The following is a 17,979-nucleotide window of genomic DNA, read 5'->3' on the forward strand; positions in this document are numbered from 1 at the left end:
TTTAAACTGCACTTCCTGGCTAAGTGTCTCCCTACACTTGACGAACACACACCAAGGCGTCTCATGTAGAGAGACTCTGAGACTACAAGCATCTGTGTTGGTCCAAAGAACAGTAAAATAAAGCCCATCAAAACAAGACAAAGCAGTGGGGCAAGCTTTTGAGTTCTTCGGAACTCTTCCTCAGGTTGTTGTTGTTTTAAAGGAGGGTAAGGAAGTTGTAGGCCTGATCTTAAATATCTTGACTGCATCCTTGGAGAATGCATGGCAGGCTTCAGTAGATTAGGTGGTACTGGTTGGAGCTGGTGTTACATTCGTCTTTTATTTTTCTGGGAAAATGGTGAAAGGGCTGCCTCCAGCTGGAAATGTAAAAAGCAGCAGTTGATCAAAAATATCTCTGGCACTCAACAGAGCAAACAGATCTCTTGGAAGGGCTGGAACAGGAGAAAAAACCTGGTAGTCCTTATATCAAGTTAAACGATGTGCTATAGTTAATAGAAGCCAAAGTGGGTAATAATATTTTGTGGTAGGGATGCCTGAACTCCTGCAGGTTTGGATCCTGTCGCACATGCCAGCGATGAATATCCTCCTTGCTTGATCAGTTATTGGATCGAGTGTTTGCCTAGCTATTTGTCAGAGTTTGCTGGGCAGCTGCACATCTAACACAACAGCATGCATGCACATGCGCATGATTGGCCTTTGCATCTGCATGCTGTGTAATGCGTGCACAGTTTTTCAGTTACCAGGGGAGCTGTATTTTCCGCATGTTAGTAGTTAGCAATAGCCATCACGCATGCACAGTTTATCAAAGGACCCAGAGGTCAACCAAATAGTACGGCTAGTAACAAATAACTTTCGTGCCACCCCAGCAAACTAATCCGGGGATCAGCTCACCATAATCACTCCCATTGAATATGTTGTTTAACTGATGAACTCATTTGCAAAGTTTGTGGCATCCCTATCTAATGGGTAAGAGGACAAGAAATAATCTCAGCCCAAATCATCATATTCCAGCTAAAGAGTCCCTCTTAAAAGAGAAAAGTAATCTTACAAGGCAAAATAAATACTGAAGTGGAGATTTTCATGACAAAACAGCAGGAATGAGAAATCAGTCCTAGTGCATACATATGCATTGTTCCATTTCATTCATATATCTATTTGTTGCTTTGTCCATATTTCCATTTCTCTTCTTGTTCATGTTGGACTTTTGTTCACCTAGCTCATGTGTTTTTCTGCTTGATTTATATCTGGCACATTTTTTTCTGCGTTTTATAAGTTTGGACTGTGAAAAAGAAGCTGGTTGTTTTAAGCCTAAGCTCAAAGCATACAAACTTTGACAACTCTAAGCAAACATATCTCAAAGGATTCATTTTTAATGCTCCATGGAGTAGGCCCACAAACTCTGGAATGAAGAAGCAATGAAGTCCAAGAGCATTTCTAACCAAACTCCAGGAAGTAGTCCCACTCAAAAAGTCAAAAGCTTTCTCTTTATTTTTTAACCTTATTTCCTTTACTTTCTCTGCTTGTGATGTAGGGTTCCCCAAAGCCTCATTGTCAGAGTAGCACACAAGCAACATCTTGTTGAAACACCCGTATTTTTAAAAGTGTTTAGACATAAGTATTTCCTGGTAGAAAATATCTGAAATACATGTTGTATAACCTGTTAAGTTTCCCTTGGGAGCATAGCAGAAATTAAAATCAATGGGATCGAATTGTTATCAACACCATGATTCAAAAACACCACTAGGTATCATCAGGTCACCCCACTTTTCAGTTCCTTTAAGTAATGCAGATCTTCTCTTTGTTAGCAATATGCATGGTAAAACCAGGACTTTTTTCCAGCAGGAAAGCAGTGGAACGGAGTTCCGGCACCTCTTGAAAATGGTCACATAGCCGGAGGCCCCGCCCCCTGATCTCCAGACAGAGGGGAGTTGAGATTGCCCTCTGCGCAGTGGCGCAGAGGGCAATCTAAACTCCCCTTTGTCTGGAGATCAGGGGGTGAGGCCGCCGGCCATGTGATCATTTTCGCCAAGGGCAATTTAAACTTTAAAAAACTCCGCCCTTGTTCCAGCTGACCCAAAGTGACATCATTGTGCAGTCCTGACTCTAAGTTCCATCGCTGAGTTCCACCACCTCTTTTTCCAGAAAAAAAGCCCTGGGTAAAACAATATGCATTGCTAAAACACTGCAAAAAAGCAATAGCATTTTATCAATGGCAGAAGCACACACGTCCATCAACAGAACACTTCACAAAAAGAAACTTTATGTGGTGACATCAAGATTTTAAAGTTTCAGTTCTATTGCAACTTCTTCCCCATTTTCTAGAGAGAGAGAAAGGACAGAGAAGCATTTTTCTGTGGTTATCTTACCTCCCTTTCCTAGTTAACTGAATCTGTCTGTCTCTAGAGGAATTTTCAGCCTTCTCCACTTTCAGGGCTTGGCTTGGCGTACTTTGAATGTAGGTAGAAATTTTTATTCTTTATAGCCATTGGCCTTTACAAGTTAAAACACACAACCAAAAATGTAAAATTCCGGGGTCACAGACATATTTAAATTTCTCAATTCACAGTCAAGTCCAAAATTTACCATTCAGTTCTATTAAATGCTTTTTTGGAAACCACACTTGCTTAAATTTTCTTGGTGGCCACGTCAAAAGTTCCATTTTACAGGAAACAGAGGAATCCACATCAGATAGTATATAAACTAATTTATTAAAATCAGAGAGAAAGTATAAAGTAATTAGGATCCTAGCCAGGAATTTATTCCTGGGTTCCAAATATAAAGGGCAGGCCAAAATATAATGGAGAAGGTCTTCTACTGAACTGCCCCATAGATGCATGGTTCCTTTGGTTTTTTTGGTATATCGTCCAGTTAATAACTCAGTTGGCATTGTTTGAAAGCGCAATAATGTAAATGCCATTCTGAGATTATGTGCTGTTATGTCAACCAAGTAAGAGGCTCTAGAATGGTCTTTTTTATGAATTCAAATGTAAAATTTAGGCAGACTCTGCAGTGATCCAATAATTCCACTCATTCATTTGAGGTTTGTCTTGGAGTCCTGGATGCAATGCCTCCACCAGTACAGGAACTGACTTTGGTAATTTCTGTCTTTCAGGCTCGAGGTGAAGGATCTGGGGAATCCAAATCTCTGTGGTTTAAAGGCGGGTGAGTAACAGATCTTGGGTGCGCTTCTAAATGATAAACTCCTTCGATGAATTTAAATTCCTATGAGATACTAAGTCACTGACTGGAAGCTGTATTTTTTTAAAAAAAGATGTACATACAGTGCCTGTTTATTTTCCCAGTAAGCAGTTTGTAACAGATAATAAATAGTTTTTAATGTTCAAATATAACAGTTCTGAAACCAATTTGGAACAGAAGTATGCTTCCCAGAACTGTCATCTGTGGATTTTAAAATAAACTCACATTTAGAATAGCATTTGGCAGGATCTGACAGCTGATATACAGGAATAATATTTGACAAGATCTAATACCGAGCAGTGAGTATTTGACAGGAGCTGACATGTAACAGTGTATCTTTGACAAGACCTGATGCATAGAAATCAACTTTTGACCAATACTGCCTTTTGCATGGCATTTTCGCTCCACCTCCCTGTGCAACTGCTGTGAGTTTACTTCCTTCCACATGACAGTTGTTAATTCCCAGCACTGTGTTTGTGTGGCTCCTGAAGTTCTTTTTCCCTTTCAAGCCAGAGCGGGGGAGGGACCCCACTGCTTTGCATCAACTCAAAGGGGAAACATCTGGGTGGCTGTCAGTCAAGTGGTAATTCCAGAAATCACATGGAATGCTGACTTTTTGACAAGGAAAAATATTTTTTTTTGAAAAGTCATTGGATTTTAAAATGGTGCAGACTTTCTTATTTCCGTGAAAGAAATGTTACTTCCAAACAGGTATTGCCTGATTTTAGAGACTGCCATCTTGAAACTTGGAACTCAGCGCTGACACAACTTAATCAGGGCCAAAGCCCAATAATATGGTTTTTTCCTCCAGGGGTAAACAAAACTCTCAAGAGCATCAAGAAACCGCCCCCAGTCACCAGAACAGTTGTACACTTGGGAAGAAATTAACTTTTTCAGAATTAATCAGGCAATGAATGACCTTATAAATATACAGAGTGTTTGTGCAGCACTTTTTTTAAAAAAAAGAAGCTGAAGGATAAAGACTTTTGGCTGAGACCATACTGGATTTGTGGATATGTCTATTCGGCATTTCTGCTAGGAATGAAGGAGCTAAGGGATGCCCTCCAAGGCTTTCTTGATCCATTCGAACTAATCCAATGGAGCTTTGAAAGAGAGAAGCTGCTACTGCTCAAGTTACATACACTAGGGATCGAGGCCGATTTCTGAAAGCTGTCTGGTCCAACGTGAACAGCCCCCCCGGATTTCATTTCTCCCTTGTGAGAAACCAACCTGTGACCCTTTATTGTCACACCAGTTTCGTTTTCCTTGCACTGAAACCAAGGAGTCGTAAATGACATCAACGGTAGATAACAATATCCAGAAGGGGGAGGGAACAATGAAAATGTCCCCCTTGACTCATCCCTAGTGGATTTGTGTCCTCTGGGAAATAGGCTCAACAAGTTTTCTCTTATCATTTCAAAACCTGCTTGACCATCAAAAAAAAAGTGTGTACTTGCCTGTGTGCCCTCTTCCTGTTCTCTTTGAAATGATTTTCTGCTGCTCAGGTTTCAGGATGACCCTCATTGGATCTCTTTAACCCCCCATAGGCCAGGGAAGAGGATGAAGAATCCAGGCCTCCCTGGGCAGAGTGGGAGCAATGGTTCAGTCGGAGAGGCAGCAAGCTCTGGGCCACAATCTCCCCACTCTACAGTCTGCTCCGATTGTCCATTTCTGCCTTTCCCTCCCTGTCCTGGCCCTCTCCTCCTCTCTCTTTCCCACCTCCGGCTGCTGCTGTGCTGTCTGACTTTTTGTGTCTTTTTTCTAGGCCTGGTGGAGGGCTGATCATAATTGATAGCATGCCTGACATACGCAAGAGAAAACCCATCCCCCTAGTTAGTGATTTGGTGAGGTTTTTCTCCCTAACGTTTTCTTCTCTCTCCGGCAGCTGCTGGCTTTCTCTGCTCTGAAATGCAGGATCTTTGCTATGAGTCCCTCTGGAGCCAGGCGAATGGACGAAGGGCTCCCAATGATATTGATATATAGAAACCGAGACGGCTTCCGGTTTTTCAACAAAGCAATGCACAGATTTACCATTTGAACATTCTGAATTTGGTTTTGGACCACCACCACCACCCCCTTTTTTAAAGCGTGGGATAAAAATGAAGCACCGGGGATATCAGCTTGGCCAAATGCAGTATTTTGTTTTCTCAGAGCAGGTGTCATATAATGGCTGATCTAATCCTGCAATGCTGATTGTAGTTGGCAGGCAAGTTAGTCGGGGAGAAGGAAGGCTCACCAGATGGACAACCCAGATTTAATTCCTTGCTCCTTTGAGTGCACTCCATTCATTTCACCCAGAATTTAGAGATGAGAAAAGGCATTCTGGTGGCGACACAGATGCAGTGAGCAGGGAGCCCCAGAGCCTCCAGCAGGGAACCAACAAGAGCCCCCCCACACACACACACACACCAAGGGCCATTGAACTCTCCCCACCCAACAAGGCTGGTGCCAGCATACAGTCAGATGGGGCAGCTGCTGGGAGCCTAGGGCTTCTGGCAGGGCCCTGCACTGTTGATTCCCTCATGCCTTCCCTCCTCCTACTCAGAGCCAAGCTACAAGTGACGCCTGACACAGGTTGGACACTGGTCAGCTTCCCTCAAGTTTTGATGGGAAATGTAGGCGTCCTGGTCTTGCAGCTGTAATGGAGAGCCAAGCTGCAAAACCAGGACGCCTACATTTCCCATCAAAACTTGAGGGAAGCTGACCAGCGTCCAACCTGTGTCAGGCGTCACTTGTAGCTTGGCTCTCACTTGTGAGCACCACCCGTATTCCCAGGTGCACACACACATTCCAGCACCACCAGGGAAAGGGCTGTAGGCAGTGCTAGCAGCTATGGGCATGAGCTGTGGGAGAGCGCATGAGCAGAGCAGGGGAAAGATGCACAGGAAGGTAGGGGGCACGCAGGTGGGTGGGCAGGAAGGGAGACAGGGACAGAAATGGCAGAGGTGGGGAGGAGAGCCTCCAGGAACTCTCTGCTCAGCCCCCAAATCTAGAACCACCCCTTCCACCCAACCTCAAGTCCAAACTACACAAGACTTTTTTAACAAGCAAGTTTCCCCACATCATTTTTGAAGCCTGCCGGGGCCTGATTTGGCTCTGGAACATACATGGGGGGGGCGGGTTCCTGCCTTGTCCTGTCATTTTTCCCAAGCCAGAACAGCCCAGTGAGAGCCTCTCCTCCACCCACACTCTGGTCCTGTGCTGAACTGGGCCCCTGCAAGCGTTAAAAATCAGGATCTCATTACCTCGGTGGGGGATTCCCCGCCCCAGCCTCTGCCCCCTGTCCCCTCTCCCCTGGCTGGCAGGGGGAAAGTCACAGGAATGGGGCAGGAGTGAGCTCCTGCTTGCTCCGGAACACTTCCGCATCGTGACAGGAATGACGTAATTCCTGGCAGGAAGCGGAAGCGCAGGGTTGTTCCGGAGGTCCATTGGTAAAAATTGGCCCCAAACACTAGATTGGGGGCTGATTTTTACCCAATCGGCCCCTGACGTGACCTGTTGCTTCCTCATTACACCGAGAATGACATCATTGCCGGAATGACGTGAAAGTGTTCCAGAGCACTCCTGGTGCCCCCCCCAAAAGCCCTCTGTCCCCTGGTTTGAGCCACGGTTTATCCCCCAGTTTGAGCCTCCTCAGGTAGGGTTGTCAGCCTCCAGGAGGTGTCCCAGAATTACAACTGATCTCCAGGCAACAGAGACCAGTTCCCCTGGAGAAAATGGCTGCTCTGATGGGTGAACTCTATGGAATTATACCACACAAAGGTCCCTCCCCTCCCTAAACCCCGCTCTCTCCAGGCTCCACCCACAAAATCTCCAGGAATTTCCCAACCTGGACCTGTCAACCCTATTTAAAAGTGATATTCCTCTTTAAACATGATATTCCCTGCAGCTGCTTTATGAGATAGTGACTCGTTTAGAAATATCTCATGTAGGTTAGCCCACAGACCGTCATAGCAGGCATGTTGGTACTGGGGACGCAAATCACTGGCCTTCCTTCCAAGGCTGTTGAAATGATATGGGAGTTTTCTAAAATGACACCAGAGAGTGTTCTAAGCATGTTCCTGGTACCTGTACAACAGCCCCCTTGAGAGAAACAGCCCTTGAGCTTGCAGTGGAAGTGAGATTTAAACTCTAGACATTCTTAGAGCATGTTTCCTCTAGAGACCTAACCTGATTCAACAGTCTTTTGTTGTTCAAGCTACATGTGCAGGTTCCCTGCAGCTACACAGCAGCTTTGGGAATAGCTTTCCCTATTTTTATTGCTCTACGTAGGGTATTCTCTGCATGTGGAACAGTAAAATCAGGGAGGGAAAACTTCTTCCAAGTTATTTCGACATGGGGAAATGGCCATTTGGGCTCTCCTTTATTTTTTTTAACAGCTATTCCCCAGAGCATTTTCTTTTTAACAGCTCTTTACTTTTTAACTGCTATACGGCTGCAGGGATCCTCTCTCTCCAGGGGACTGCAGTCTTTACGGAGGTGGCAGTGTGGGATTTCCCCCAAGGAATTCCCTGCCTTCTCAACAAACTACAATTCTCAGTATTCTCTGGAGGAATTCCATGCAACTTCAAATTGGTTTGAAGCAGGGCTTTTTTTCTGGGAAAAGAGGTGGTGGAACTCAGTGGTAGAACTCAGGACCGCACAATGATGTCACTTTGGGTCAGCTGGAACAAGGGGGGAGTTTTTTAAAGTTTAAAAATTGCTCTCGGCGAAAATGGTCACATGGCCGGCGGCCCCGCCCCCTGATCTCCAGGCAGAGGGGAGTTGAGATTGCCCTCCGCACCGCTGAGCGGCGCGGAGGGCGATCTAAACTCCCCTCTGTCTGGAGATCAGGGGGCGGGGCCACTGGCCATGTGACCATTTTCAAGAAGTTCCGGAATTCCGTTCCACCGTGTTCCAGCTGAAAAAAAGCCCTGGTTTGAAGCCAATATAATTTGTAGTAGGGATGACATCTTTCTTCACAACATCTCACCTGCTCTCAAATGCGTCATTATTATTGTTGTGATTGTTGTTATTTTTACTGATAATAGTCATGGCATTTTAAAGGGAAGACTTTTGATTTAAGCATCCATAACGGTGACCCATAAGGTGAAAGGAGGACAATATAATTTTAATGTTTTCCAAGCAAACCGTTATGAGGAGAAATTGTTTACTAATTCTGCTCCCCGACACAGAATTTCCGGTTGGGTGGGCTGAGGGCCCTGTCCTCCATTCCAATGGCTCCAGAGCACTCCATCTGGTGGGACTGGCTCTGCTTCGCTTGGTTAATATGGCTCGTATCTTTTTTCTTTTGTTCTGTTTTTTCCCCTTCTCTATGATGCTGTTTTGGCTGGGTATTCCCTCAGGGGTGCAGCGGTCAAGTTTCTGCGCTGCATTGACAGCATGCCTGACATTAAGCACGGACGTAAATCTCTTCCTCTAGTCATCAGCGATCTGGTGAGAACGTGGTTAAAGAGAGAGCACCCTACGGGTCCCCTTTCCCCCAACACCCCAATCCAACGTACCCTCTTGAGAGCTTAACCGGATTGGTGCTGGCCTGGCACGGAGGAGCTTGAGGCAAGGACGGTTTCTCAGCAGAATGATCCTCTGCTGGTGAAGCTTTCTCAGGTTACATTTATTTATTTACGTTGTTTATAGTCTGCCTTTCTCACTGAGACTGCAGGCAGATTACACAGTGCAATTCAATACGATCAACAGCTGGAACATTCCATAAACAATAGGCTATAGATGGCAAACATTTGCAAAACAAGCAGAAATCTGATAGCTGAAACAATGTTGAAACAAAACAGAAGCAATCTGACATGACATAATGAATGCCAATAACAGTCAGTGTGCAGTAGTATAGTCTACAGCCCCTGTCCTTTTATCTCTTTGAACCATTTCATTCCATGTGTAAGAAAGCCCTCTTCAGTGGAACTCTGCTCTGTTTTGATAAAGAATTTCAGGTAGCCCTCTTCTGCTCCAAGCTGTACGTTCAGCTTTTCCAATGGGGAGTTTATGGAAGCTAGCCAGCACAGTGTGACCAAGGTACTTATAGAAAGTGGGGTGATAGGGCCTGAATCGGTTCCCAGGGGCAGCAGTTTCATATATACAGATGAGCTATATTTTGGGACACATGCATTGGGTGGTCCAGTCCCTATCGTGGTGCATGTATCCTACACATGCAATGTCTCTCTGTGCACAGACAGCCCAGAGACACTTTGTGCCCAGCCAGAGTTCTCTTGCTACAGCACACCAGCCTGCCACAGCAACAGACATTCAACTAGTGTAGTGAAACTAGTACCTTTGACCGTGGCCCAAGAGCATTTCTCTCAGCTCACAGGCCCAGTGTTCATGGCGATACTTTCAGCACCTGCATTAGTCTGGGGCAGCAAAACAACAGAGGAGTCCAGCAGCACCTTAAGACTAACAAAATGTGTTCCGGCATGAACTTCCACGAGTCAAAGCTCACTTCTTTAGAGGCTTGAATGAGCTGACAAAATGAGCTCTGACTCCCCAAAGCTCACGCTGGAATAAATCTCGTTAGTCTTTAAGGTGCTGGACTTCTGTTTTCTTTTGTTTTCAGGGAAGTGGTTAGCCTATACATAGGAAGCTGGTCAGGATGAAAGCTAGACTACGTTTCTCTGCAACTGCTGCATACTAAGCAACGTGCTCAGATCTGTGCTCCCAGTTCAGTCAACCAGTTCCAAGGCCTAGATGCATCAAAGACTCAGAAGCAGGGTTTCCCTCTGTTCAGCCCCGAGAGGTGGAAACGCTGTCCAAGACTCCTGAATAAGGCCACCTGTCTTTTTGGTTAGCTCACAAGATGTTTCGGGATTGGTAGACTGTTTGCGTAAGGTGCTGTCACTTTAACAATTTCAGAATCCTGTCCAATAAAGGGCATCAGTCTGTCTTCCTCCAATTTTCCAGTTTTGTCCTCTCTCCACCTACCCAACAAAAGTGTACCTTTCAAGACACAGCCAATGTATACCCCCTTAACCTTCCTTGGCATGCTTCCCTGGTCTGTAACCCTTTTCAATGCTGTACTAACTTTGCAGGGCCCGTAGTTCAGTGCTACAGCCCCCCACCCCACCCCATGTTGTCTGCAAAAGATGCCAACTTCAATCCCAGCTATCACCAGATCTTTTTTTTAATTTAAAAAAGAATTCAGTCAATCAATGGGCAATAAATTGCAAGACTCATCAATTGCCTAGCTTCATGGCAATATAGCTTCAGATGTATACATGACTTAATTTTGCACTGCATCAGTATGCATGGATTTGCCTCAGGATTTGGGACACTTTCTGTGTTGAGCTAGTAACTCAAGGGATAGCCACAGAATCTACAGCTCCCCAAGGTTGCCAAATCTGGACTAAATGACTCTCTTTAACCACCACCCACCTGCAATATCTGTTTTCCACATTTTTACTCCTCCCATCCTCCCAAGGAACTTAGCTTGGCATACACAGGTCTCCCCTCTTCCATTTTCTCTTCCCAACAACCACGTGAGGTAAATCAGGCTGAGGGCCAAGCTACAAGTGAGGAATGACATTTGAACGGCAAGTGAGCAGACTCACGTGTATTCCTCCCTGTTCACTTGCGATCAAGTGCAAGTGAACAGGGAGGAATACACGTGAGTCTGCTCACTTGCCATTCAAGTGTCATTCCTCACTTGTAGCTTGGCCCTGAGAGAGTGACTGGACCAGTGTCACCTTTTATGCTTCATGGCATTTTGGAGGATTGGAACCCAGGTCTCCTGAATTCTAGTCCGGTGCTCTAGCCACTATACCACACTGGGTCTCAGGCTATTTTACTGATTAGTAGGGTTTTGAATTTCTTGTCCCTGCTGCTTCATTCTGAAAAATCCCCAGCTGGATTTTGTTTCTTCTTTGTGCAAATAAACCCTGAGAGTCACTGAATTTTCTGTTTCCCTTCACTGAATTGTTGCAATAAAACACATGCATTTTTCAGAGTTATTTGGACATGTGTATGTCAGCATACCACGCATATCTTACCTATGCATCCTGGAGATAAATAACACATAAATTGTCCAACGTTCATTTAGAAACTGTATACATTTAACAAGGAAAATTCGGTGTGAGGCAACAGAAAGTGGCATGAAAAATAACAGCAGTCATGAGAATTTCAACACTTTCCATAAAGTTAAAAATCTTGTAGTCAGCTGCAAAAGTCAGCAGGACTCTCATCTAGTTACTTGAAGAGTTACTTATGGAGAAATTTAGGCTGATGCCCATTTTCTCATGCTGGTATGAGAAGTGTGATGTTTCTGGGGCCCTCAGCATTTGCACCTGGCTATCCCCCTTGGACTCCCGGTTTCTGTGCAGGTGCTTAGAATTCAGGATCCTCCCCCTCCCAAGCCCTCCCAGTAGAACTACAGTTCCCAGGATTACAGTCCATGGACCTATTGCAATTAAAGAACCCCATGCGTTGTAGTCTTTGAGATACCTACCATGGCTTTTCCAGGGCCCTCTCAAAATTACCATCCCTAGGGATCTTGGCAGTGTAGCTAGAGACATGACAGAGAAACTGGTTTCAAGTGCAATTTAGCAGTGTAGCTCAGTTCACATCCTTGCAGGCTAAGTATCGGCCTTACCCGCAGTGCCTAATAATGTTTTAACTTGTCTCTCCTGGAAGTCCCTTTGCTTCTCTGTCTCGAACTCCCTGCCTGCAACAGCTGGACTTGTTTGTCTTTTGCTTCTGCTCCTTCCCATTGGCGTGGCTGTCTCTTTCCTGTCTCTCTCTCTGTTTGGCTATCCTGTCTTGGGGGAATGCTGATGCCTGTGTCTTTTGTGTGTGGGTACCCAAATCTGGAAGGTGGGGTGGGAGGTGGGTTGTTTGTGCAGATGGGAATGCTCCAGGTATGCCTCTTAAAAGCTGTGTTTTTGTGTGTGCATGGGGGTGGGGTGTGCATATCACCATTCTGTTGGAACTCTTTGAATTGCAAGCCCGTGTTATTTGCAGGCGTGTTCCATTGAGAATAATGCCTCCAGTTTCAGAGGGGTTTGTTGTGTTCTCTGGGTGGAAACAGGAGGTGGGGATTGGAGAGGTATTAGAGGACACATCTAGACAAAGAGGGGTACCCTTGATCAGTATTGGTTCTTCAGAGTTCTTCGGAGAGAATGTAAACTCTCCTCGAAAGGGATAGAACTTCAGGTTCTTGCAAGCTATTCCACCTTTGACCCCCTGCAGCCTCCTGGAGTGACATTCATAAAGTAGGGGGGGGAGCAGGAGCTGCCCCACCCTCCATGCATGCTTCCTTGCATAAGCTCCTAGCTTTCCTATGCATAAGCTGCAATGCTGCATGGAGAGAGAGTTCCACACATGCAGTTCGGTGTAGATGGTCTGATAAGTGGTGCATCTAGCTCTGCCTAGATGTTGTCTACCTGAAGGTCAGGGGCCTGGCAGGTAGGTGCCTTCCTGCTCCCTTCCTCTCATGTCTTAATGGTACATCAGGGCTGGTGTCAGCATCTCCTAAAGTGAGGCAGCTGCCAGGGCCTGTGGCTTCTGAGGGCTCCCACTGCTGCTGACTCCCTACTCACACATCTCCTCTGCTGCCTGCGCTCACACCCTTCCACTCACTGTTTGTGAGTGCTTTGGCACCTCTGCTCCCAGCTGCGTATGCTGCCTAGTGCTGCCGGAGGAGGGCATCTGGGTGATGTTCAAAGCATCAGCATTCCTAGTGGCCATGGCAGTGACACCCCTAGCTATACCCAGCACCCAGCACCATCAGGGGAAGGGCGTGCAGGCAGTATGGGTGACTGTGATGGCAAGCAGTGGGAGAACTTTCAAGTGGGCAAAGGAAGGGCGCACAGCCAGATGGGGGCAGGTGGATGGGAGGGCAAGAAGGAGAGCCTAGTTGTGGCCATGGGGGCCCTGCCAACACCTGGAACTGACCTAAAGTTGCAAGTCCCCTGCTGGGGGCAGGGGATCCCCCGCTCCCACCCTCCACCACCTGCCCCTGTTTGCCTGGCCAGTGGGGGAAAAGGCGAGGGAACGCGCTTCACAGGGCATGCTCCTGGGTGGCACAGCGCACTCCTGTATGCCGCTGTATGCCAATTTCGGCCTGAATCTGGCCCAGTTCTGGCCAAATTGGGCTACTACAAGGCGCAGGAGCACTCCAGGGCCTGTCACACCACCCCAGCTGCACTCTCGTGCTGCACAGTGGCCTAATTCAGCCTGAATCTGGGCCAATTTGGGCCGAATCGGTCCACAGCAGAGTGCAGGGTTGCTCCCAGGGATGCCACGTGGCCTGCACAATGATGTGACTTCCCGGAAGTGACATCATCGTGCAGGCACTTTGCACACGAGGGCAGCACTCAGGTAAGTGCCAGGTCTCCGACCTCCCGCCTGGAGGGTAAGGGGACCCAGCAACCCTAAAATGACCCTATTGGGTAGGAATATCCGTCATCTCCAGACTTGAGACTCCTCACAAATATGGGAGCTGCTTCCCAGCTTAAAGCCAGCTGGTGTTTTCACAACAGTTCTCAACAGCTTTGGGAAGAGGCTAAGGCTGGGGTTTGTCAGACTGCCATGGAGATCTGAGCTACATTCACTTGATGTACAGGAGCAGGACTGGCTCTAGGGGACAGCATTGCCAGGAAATGCCAAAGCCCCCGGGGGGGTGCTGTGTGGTGTATGTGGAGGGTTTGGGGCTGCCTGCCCTTCCTGCCTGCTTTGGCAGTGACTTCTTCTCTTCCTCTGCCGGTGATGCCATTGGCTGCTTTTGCTCACTTGCCCAAGAATGCAGTGGGGGATGCTGGGACCAGCGGCCATCACTTGCCAGCCTGCTGTTACCTGCATCCCAGCTGTGCCTGGGAGCAGGAGGAGACACTGCGCATCATTTTGCCAAGGGCCCCCAGAACCTGGAACCAGCCCCATATAGAAACTAGATCCACTTGAAAGCCAGCCCATTTTTTACTTTTCAAAAGATTCTCAAAATGGGTAACAAAGCACCCTTCTTACTAGCCAGCTACCAAGTACCTCGCTCTGGGCACCCAACGTCGATGGCAATGCATAGAAAGCCAAATTGGAAAAGAGATCAGGGAGGGATGTTGCTCCCAGTGTGGCCAGGGCTTCATATATGCAGAAGCAAGCTATGATTCAGCCAGACCTTGAGAGCCCTTCTTGTTATTGGGGGGCAAGATAGGAAGGGAGGTCTTGTCTTCTGATTTTCCCAGCAGGTTGGGTGTTAACCACTTTTCCTTTCTTCTGAATCTCACTCATTTTGGGCTGCCCTGATGTTGACAGGCCATGGTGAGTACTGCTCTTTTCTTTCCTCGTTATTTTGCAATTCTTTCTGGCAGACTTGCTTGGAAGGTGCATCCAGATGACGGCCTTGCTACAAGTGTTGAACCGCCATCTCCAGGCAATCCTAGTATTGAACTGGGAATAGTGGATCAGGGCCATTTTCACACGGCCACACGTCGGAAAGATCGTGCGAAACTCACGGCATAAAAGTGTCTTCCTAGCGTGATTTCCCGGCACGATCCCGTTTAATGGCCCTTATTCTGACGTCATCGGGCCATTAAAGGGGATCGTGCCTGGAGATTGTGGTAGGAAGACGCTTCATGCTGTGAGTTTGTGCGATCTCCCGGGGCACGTGTGAAAACGGCCCTGATGTTGACCAGGTGTCAGCCAGTGACAGTCAAAGTCCCAAATGCTCCAGACAGAGGGTGGCTCGATGCCTTCATGCCCTGCCTCCAGAAGCCTCTGACCAGTTAGTTGGTCAATTTTTAAAAAAAAGATTGCTGATCCTTTTTCTTGGTCCAACCCGGCAAAGCTTTTCATGCGTTTCTGTGGAGGACAGGTCTATCAATGACTATTAAACGGGATAACGTAACAGAACCTCCATACTCAGGAGCAGTCTATCACAGCAAACAAAAAAGGGTTCATGATGTACTTGTGGACTTCCAGTTGGCCACTACTTGAAACAGGATGGTGAACTGGTTGGACTTTGGGTCTGATCCAATAGGGCTCTTTTCATGTTCTGCATACTGGTTGGTTCTATAGGGCTGACAGTAGATTTGCTTCATCAGCTGTGTTTTAATCGAATAATCCGCATAGATTTGCCTATGAATAAACCATTCGGAGTGAGGGGGATCACGTTGCTGTTTCTCATCAGAGGGCAACTTAAAAGAGACGTTCCTGCTTGTACCAAAGATGGGGGAATGAGTCCTCTAAGATGGTCTCCGTTCTTTTGACAACTTTGAAAATTTGTGGTTTGAACTTCAGTGTCAAAAATTCACTCCCAAATTCCGCATTTGAAATTTGGAAGTGAACTTTGACTGTTGCGTTTTGACAGTCATGGTGGGCTAAATGGCCCCACATGGAATTCCTCCTCTTCGCCCATCAGATAGGGTCAACTGTCAGTGGCTGCCACAAAACCTTCAGAAGTTTAATACTGAATATCGAATAGTAGATGAATATGTAACCTTCCAGAGCATATTTATTTATTTTATTTATTTTATTTAATCGCATTTCTAGACCGCCCTCCCCGTCAGACGGGCTCGGGCTCGGGGCGGTTTAACAACAGCTTAAAACAATAAAAACATTATAAAAACATTAAAACATCATATCAAACAATTAAAACTGGTGGGTATAAAATATTAAAATGCAGCATTTTCCTGCATGGGTGGTGGAAGGTCTTCAGTGGTATGGCCGGCGAGAGGACAGCCTAGCCCCCACCAAATGCCCGGTGGAACATCTCCGTCTTGCAGGCCCGGCGGAAAGATAACAAATCCTGCCGGGCCCTAGTTTCCTCAGACAGAGAGTTCCACCAGGTCGGAGCCAGAACTGAGAAGGCCCTGGCTCTGGTAGAGGCCAGGCGGACCTCCCTGGGGCCAGGGACCATCAGCAAGTTCTTAGTGGCTGATCAAAGCGACCTCCGGGGAACATATGGGGAGAGGTGGTCCCGAAGGCCCAGTCGCATAGGGCTTTATAGGTCAACACCAAAACCTTGAACCGGTGCCAAGGATTTGCACATGCAAGGAAATATTTGCCGACAAATTTAAGAGAGGCGAATTGGGAGAGGGAGGAACGTGTCAGCTGTCCTCCCTATTAGTCCTTTGTTACCTTTCCAGAGGCTCAGAGATGACCTCCTGGTGTCTGTTGACAAGCATTGTGTCTTCCTAGACGAAGGGCAAAAGGAAACGTCCATTGTTGGCAGCTGTTTTTCAAACGGGTCAATTTACTTCCTTGTTCTTCTTTCTGACAGTCCTTGGTCCAGTCCAGGAAAGCTGGTATCACGTCAGCACTCGCATCAAGCACTTTAAACAATGAAGAGCTAGTGAGTATGATTCCCCAAACCCTTTTTGTATACACAAGACGGTTTTGCTACAGTTATGAACTTGGCCTGCAAAGTCAGGGTTGGGGTTGGTATGCCTCAAACATTTGGAAATTTGTCCTTTCTGCCATGGGTCTGTGTTTCCCTCCACCTTTCCTTCCAAAATTCTCTTCTTCCTAATCCCAGTTCTGAGTTACCCAGTCTTGTTACCAAAGTGCAACTAATGCCTTCCTCCATTGTTCTGTTTCTGAATTTTTTATCAATATGTCCCATTTTTATCCTGGCCAGGGAACTCAGGGAAGGTACATGGTCCTTCCTTTCTCCATTTTGGCCGTTTCCACACGTCTTACCTGCCTGCGGAACATCGTGCGAAAGACCCGGAAGACAGCATCTTCTCGCGTGAAATCGCGCCAGGAAGATGCTGTTATCTGGGAGTTTTGCGCGAAATCGCGCAAAACTCCCAGATAACAGCATCTTCTTGGCGCGATTTCATGCGAGAAGATGCTTTCTTCCAGGTCTTTCGCGTGAAGTTCTGCAGGCAGGTAAGATGTGTGGAAACGGCCCACATCTTCACACCAATCATGTGGGATAGACAGAACTGCAAAAGACAGTCTGGGCCGAGGTCACCCAGTGAGTTTCGTTTCTGAGAGAAGTCTGGGTCTGTCCAGCACTCTAACCATTACACTATGCAGGCACACCTCTATTTGAGGTTGCGCATGCACCATGTGCTAGATCTTTCCATTACTTAATCTCCTTTTCCTTCCTCTGCATTACTGATGTACATCTGTGTAAAGCATTGCAAACTATATTTTTTATTTTTTAAAAAAACAAAGTGATAGTATAGGGGGGGTACAGGAAAGGAAAAAAGAGATTATATAACACAGTTATATAGATCAAAAATAATTATATGTAACAAAATATATCTTCCCAAAGTTCCCTTCGTCAAATTTTTAAGACATTTCTTAAGACGCTGTGCGAATACAATTGTACTTGCTTATATTAGGATACATTTATATTCAACAAGTAAGTTTTAATTTTAACATCTTGAATATAAGTCAACATAGAATCAGTTTTTGAGTAGAAGCATGTTATTATTATGTTCTTACTATGAGATACATAATAGACTTTCTTTTTGTATTTTCCTTTTGTGTTTTATATTACCTGTTTGTTAAAAGTTATAGTGGCCACGTAGAAGCAGCGAAAGTATGTATGTAATCTCCAATATGCAGTAATGTTGAAACTAATAATGTAGTTGTAAAACAGATTAGCTGTGAAACTTGAAACTTAACATGTTGAATGAGTATAAATGTTGAATATAAAGGTTGAATACAAAGGTTGAATATAAATATGAAACCTAAAATGTTGAGTATTAATGTATCCTCCTCCCCAGTCTTGATGTGATGGTATGTATAGTTGCATACAGAATGATTCCTTATGTGTGGTGTTTTACCAAGATACACAGGGCACCAATAACACAACGCACAAAAAGAATCTCAGGG

At 46.1% G+C, this 17,979-nt stretch overlaps 1 protein-coding gene across 1 annotated transcript in view; it reads left to right on the forward strand.

The window, feature by feature from the left end:
* Window positions 1–17,979, forward strand: part of UNC13A (unc-13 homolog A) — a 147,979-nt gene that overhangs the window by 50,458 nt on the left and 79,542 nt on the right. Inside the window, exons 12-15 of the mRNA XM_054979662.1 lie at window positions 3,113–3,162; window positions 4,964–5,042; window positions 14,446–14,451; window positions 16,412–16,483. Coding sequence (XP_054835637.1) covers window positions 3,113–3,162; window positions 4,964–5,042; window positions 14,446–14,451; window positions 16,412–16,483 — 207 coding nt within the window. The remainder of the gene's footprint in view (window positions 1–3,112; window positions 3,163–4,963; window positions 5,043–14,445; window positions 14,452–16,411; window positions 16,484–17,979) is intronic.

Source organism: Eublepharis macularius, chromosome 5 (genome assembly GCF_028583425.1).
Source record: "Eublepharis macularius isolate TG4126 chromosome 5, MPM_Emac_v1.0, whole genome shotgun sequence".
Classification (NCBI taxonomy): Eukaryota; Metazoa; Chordata; class Lepidosauria; order Squamata; family Eublepharidae; genus Eublepharis; species Eublepharis macularius.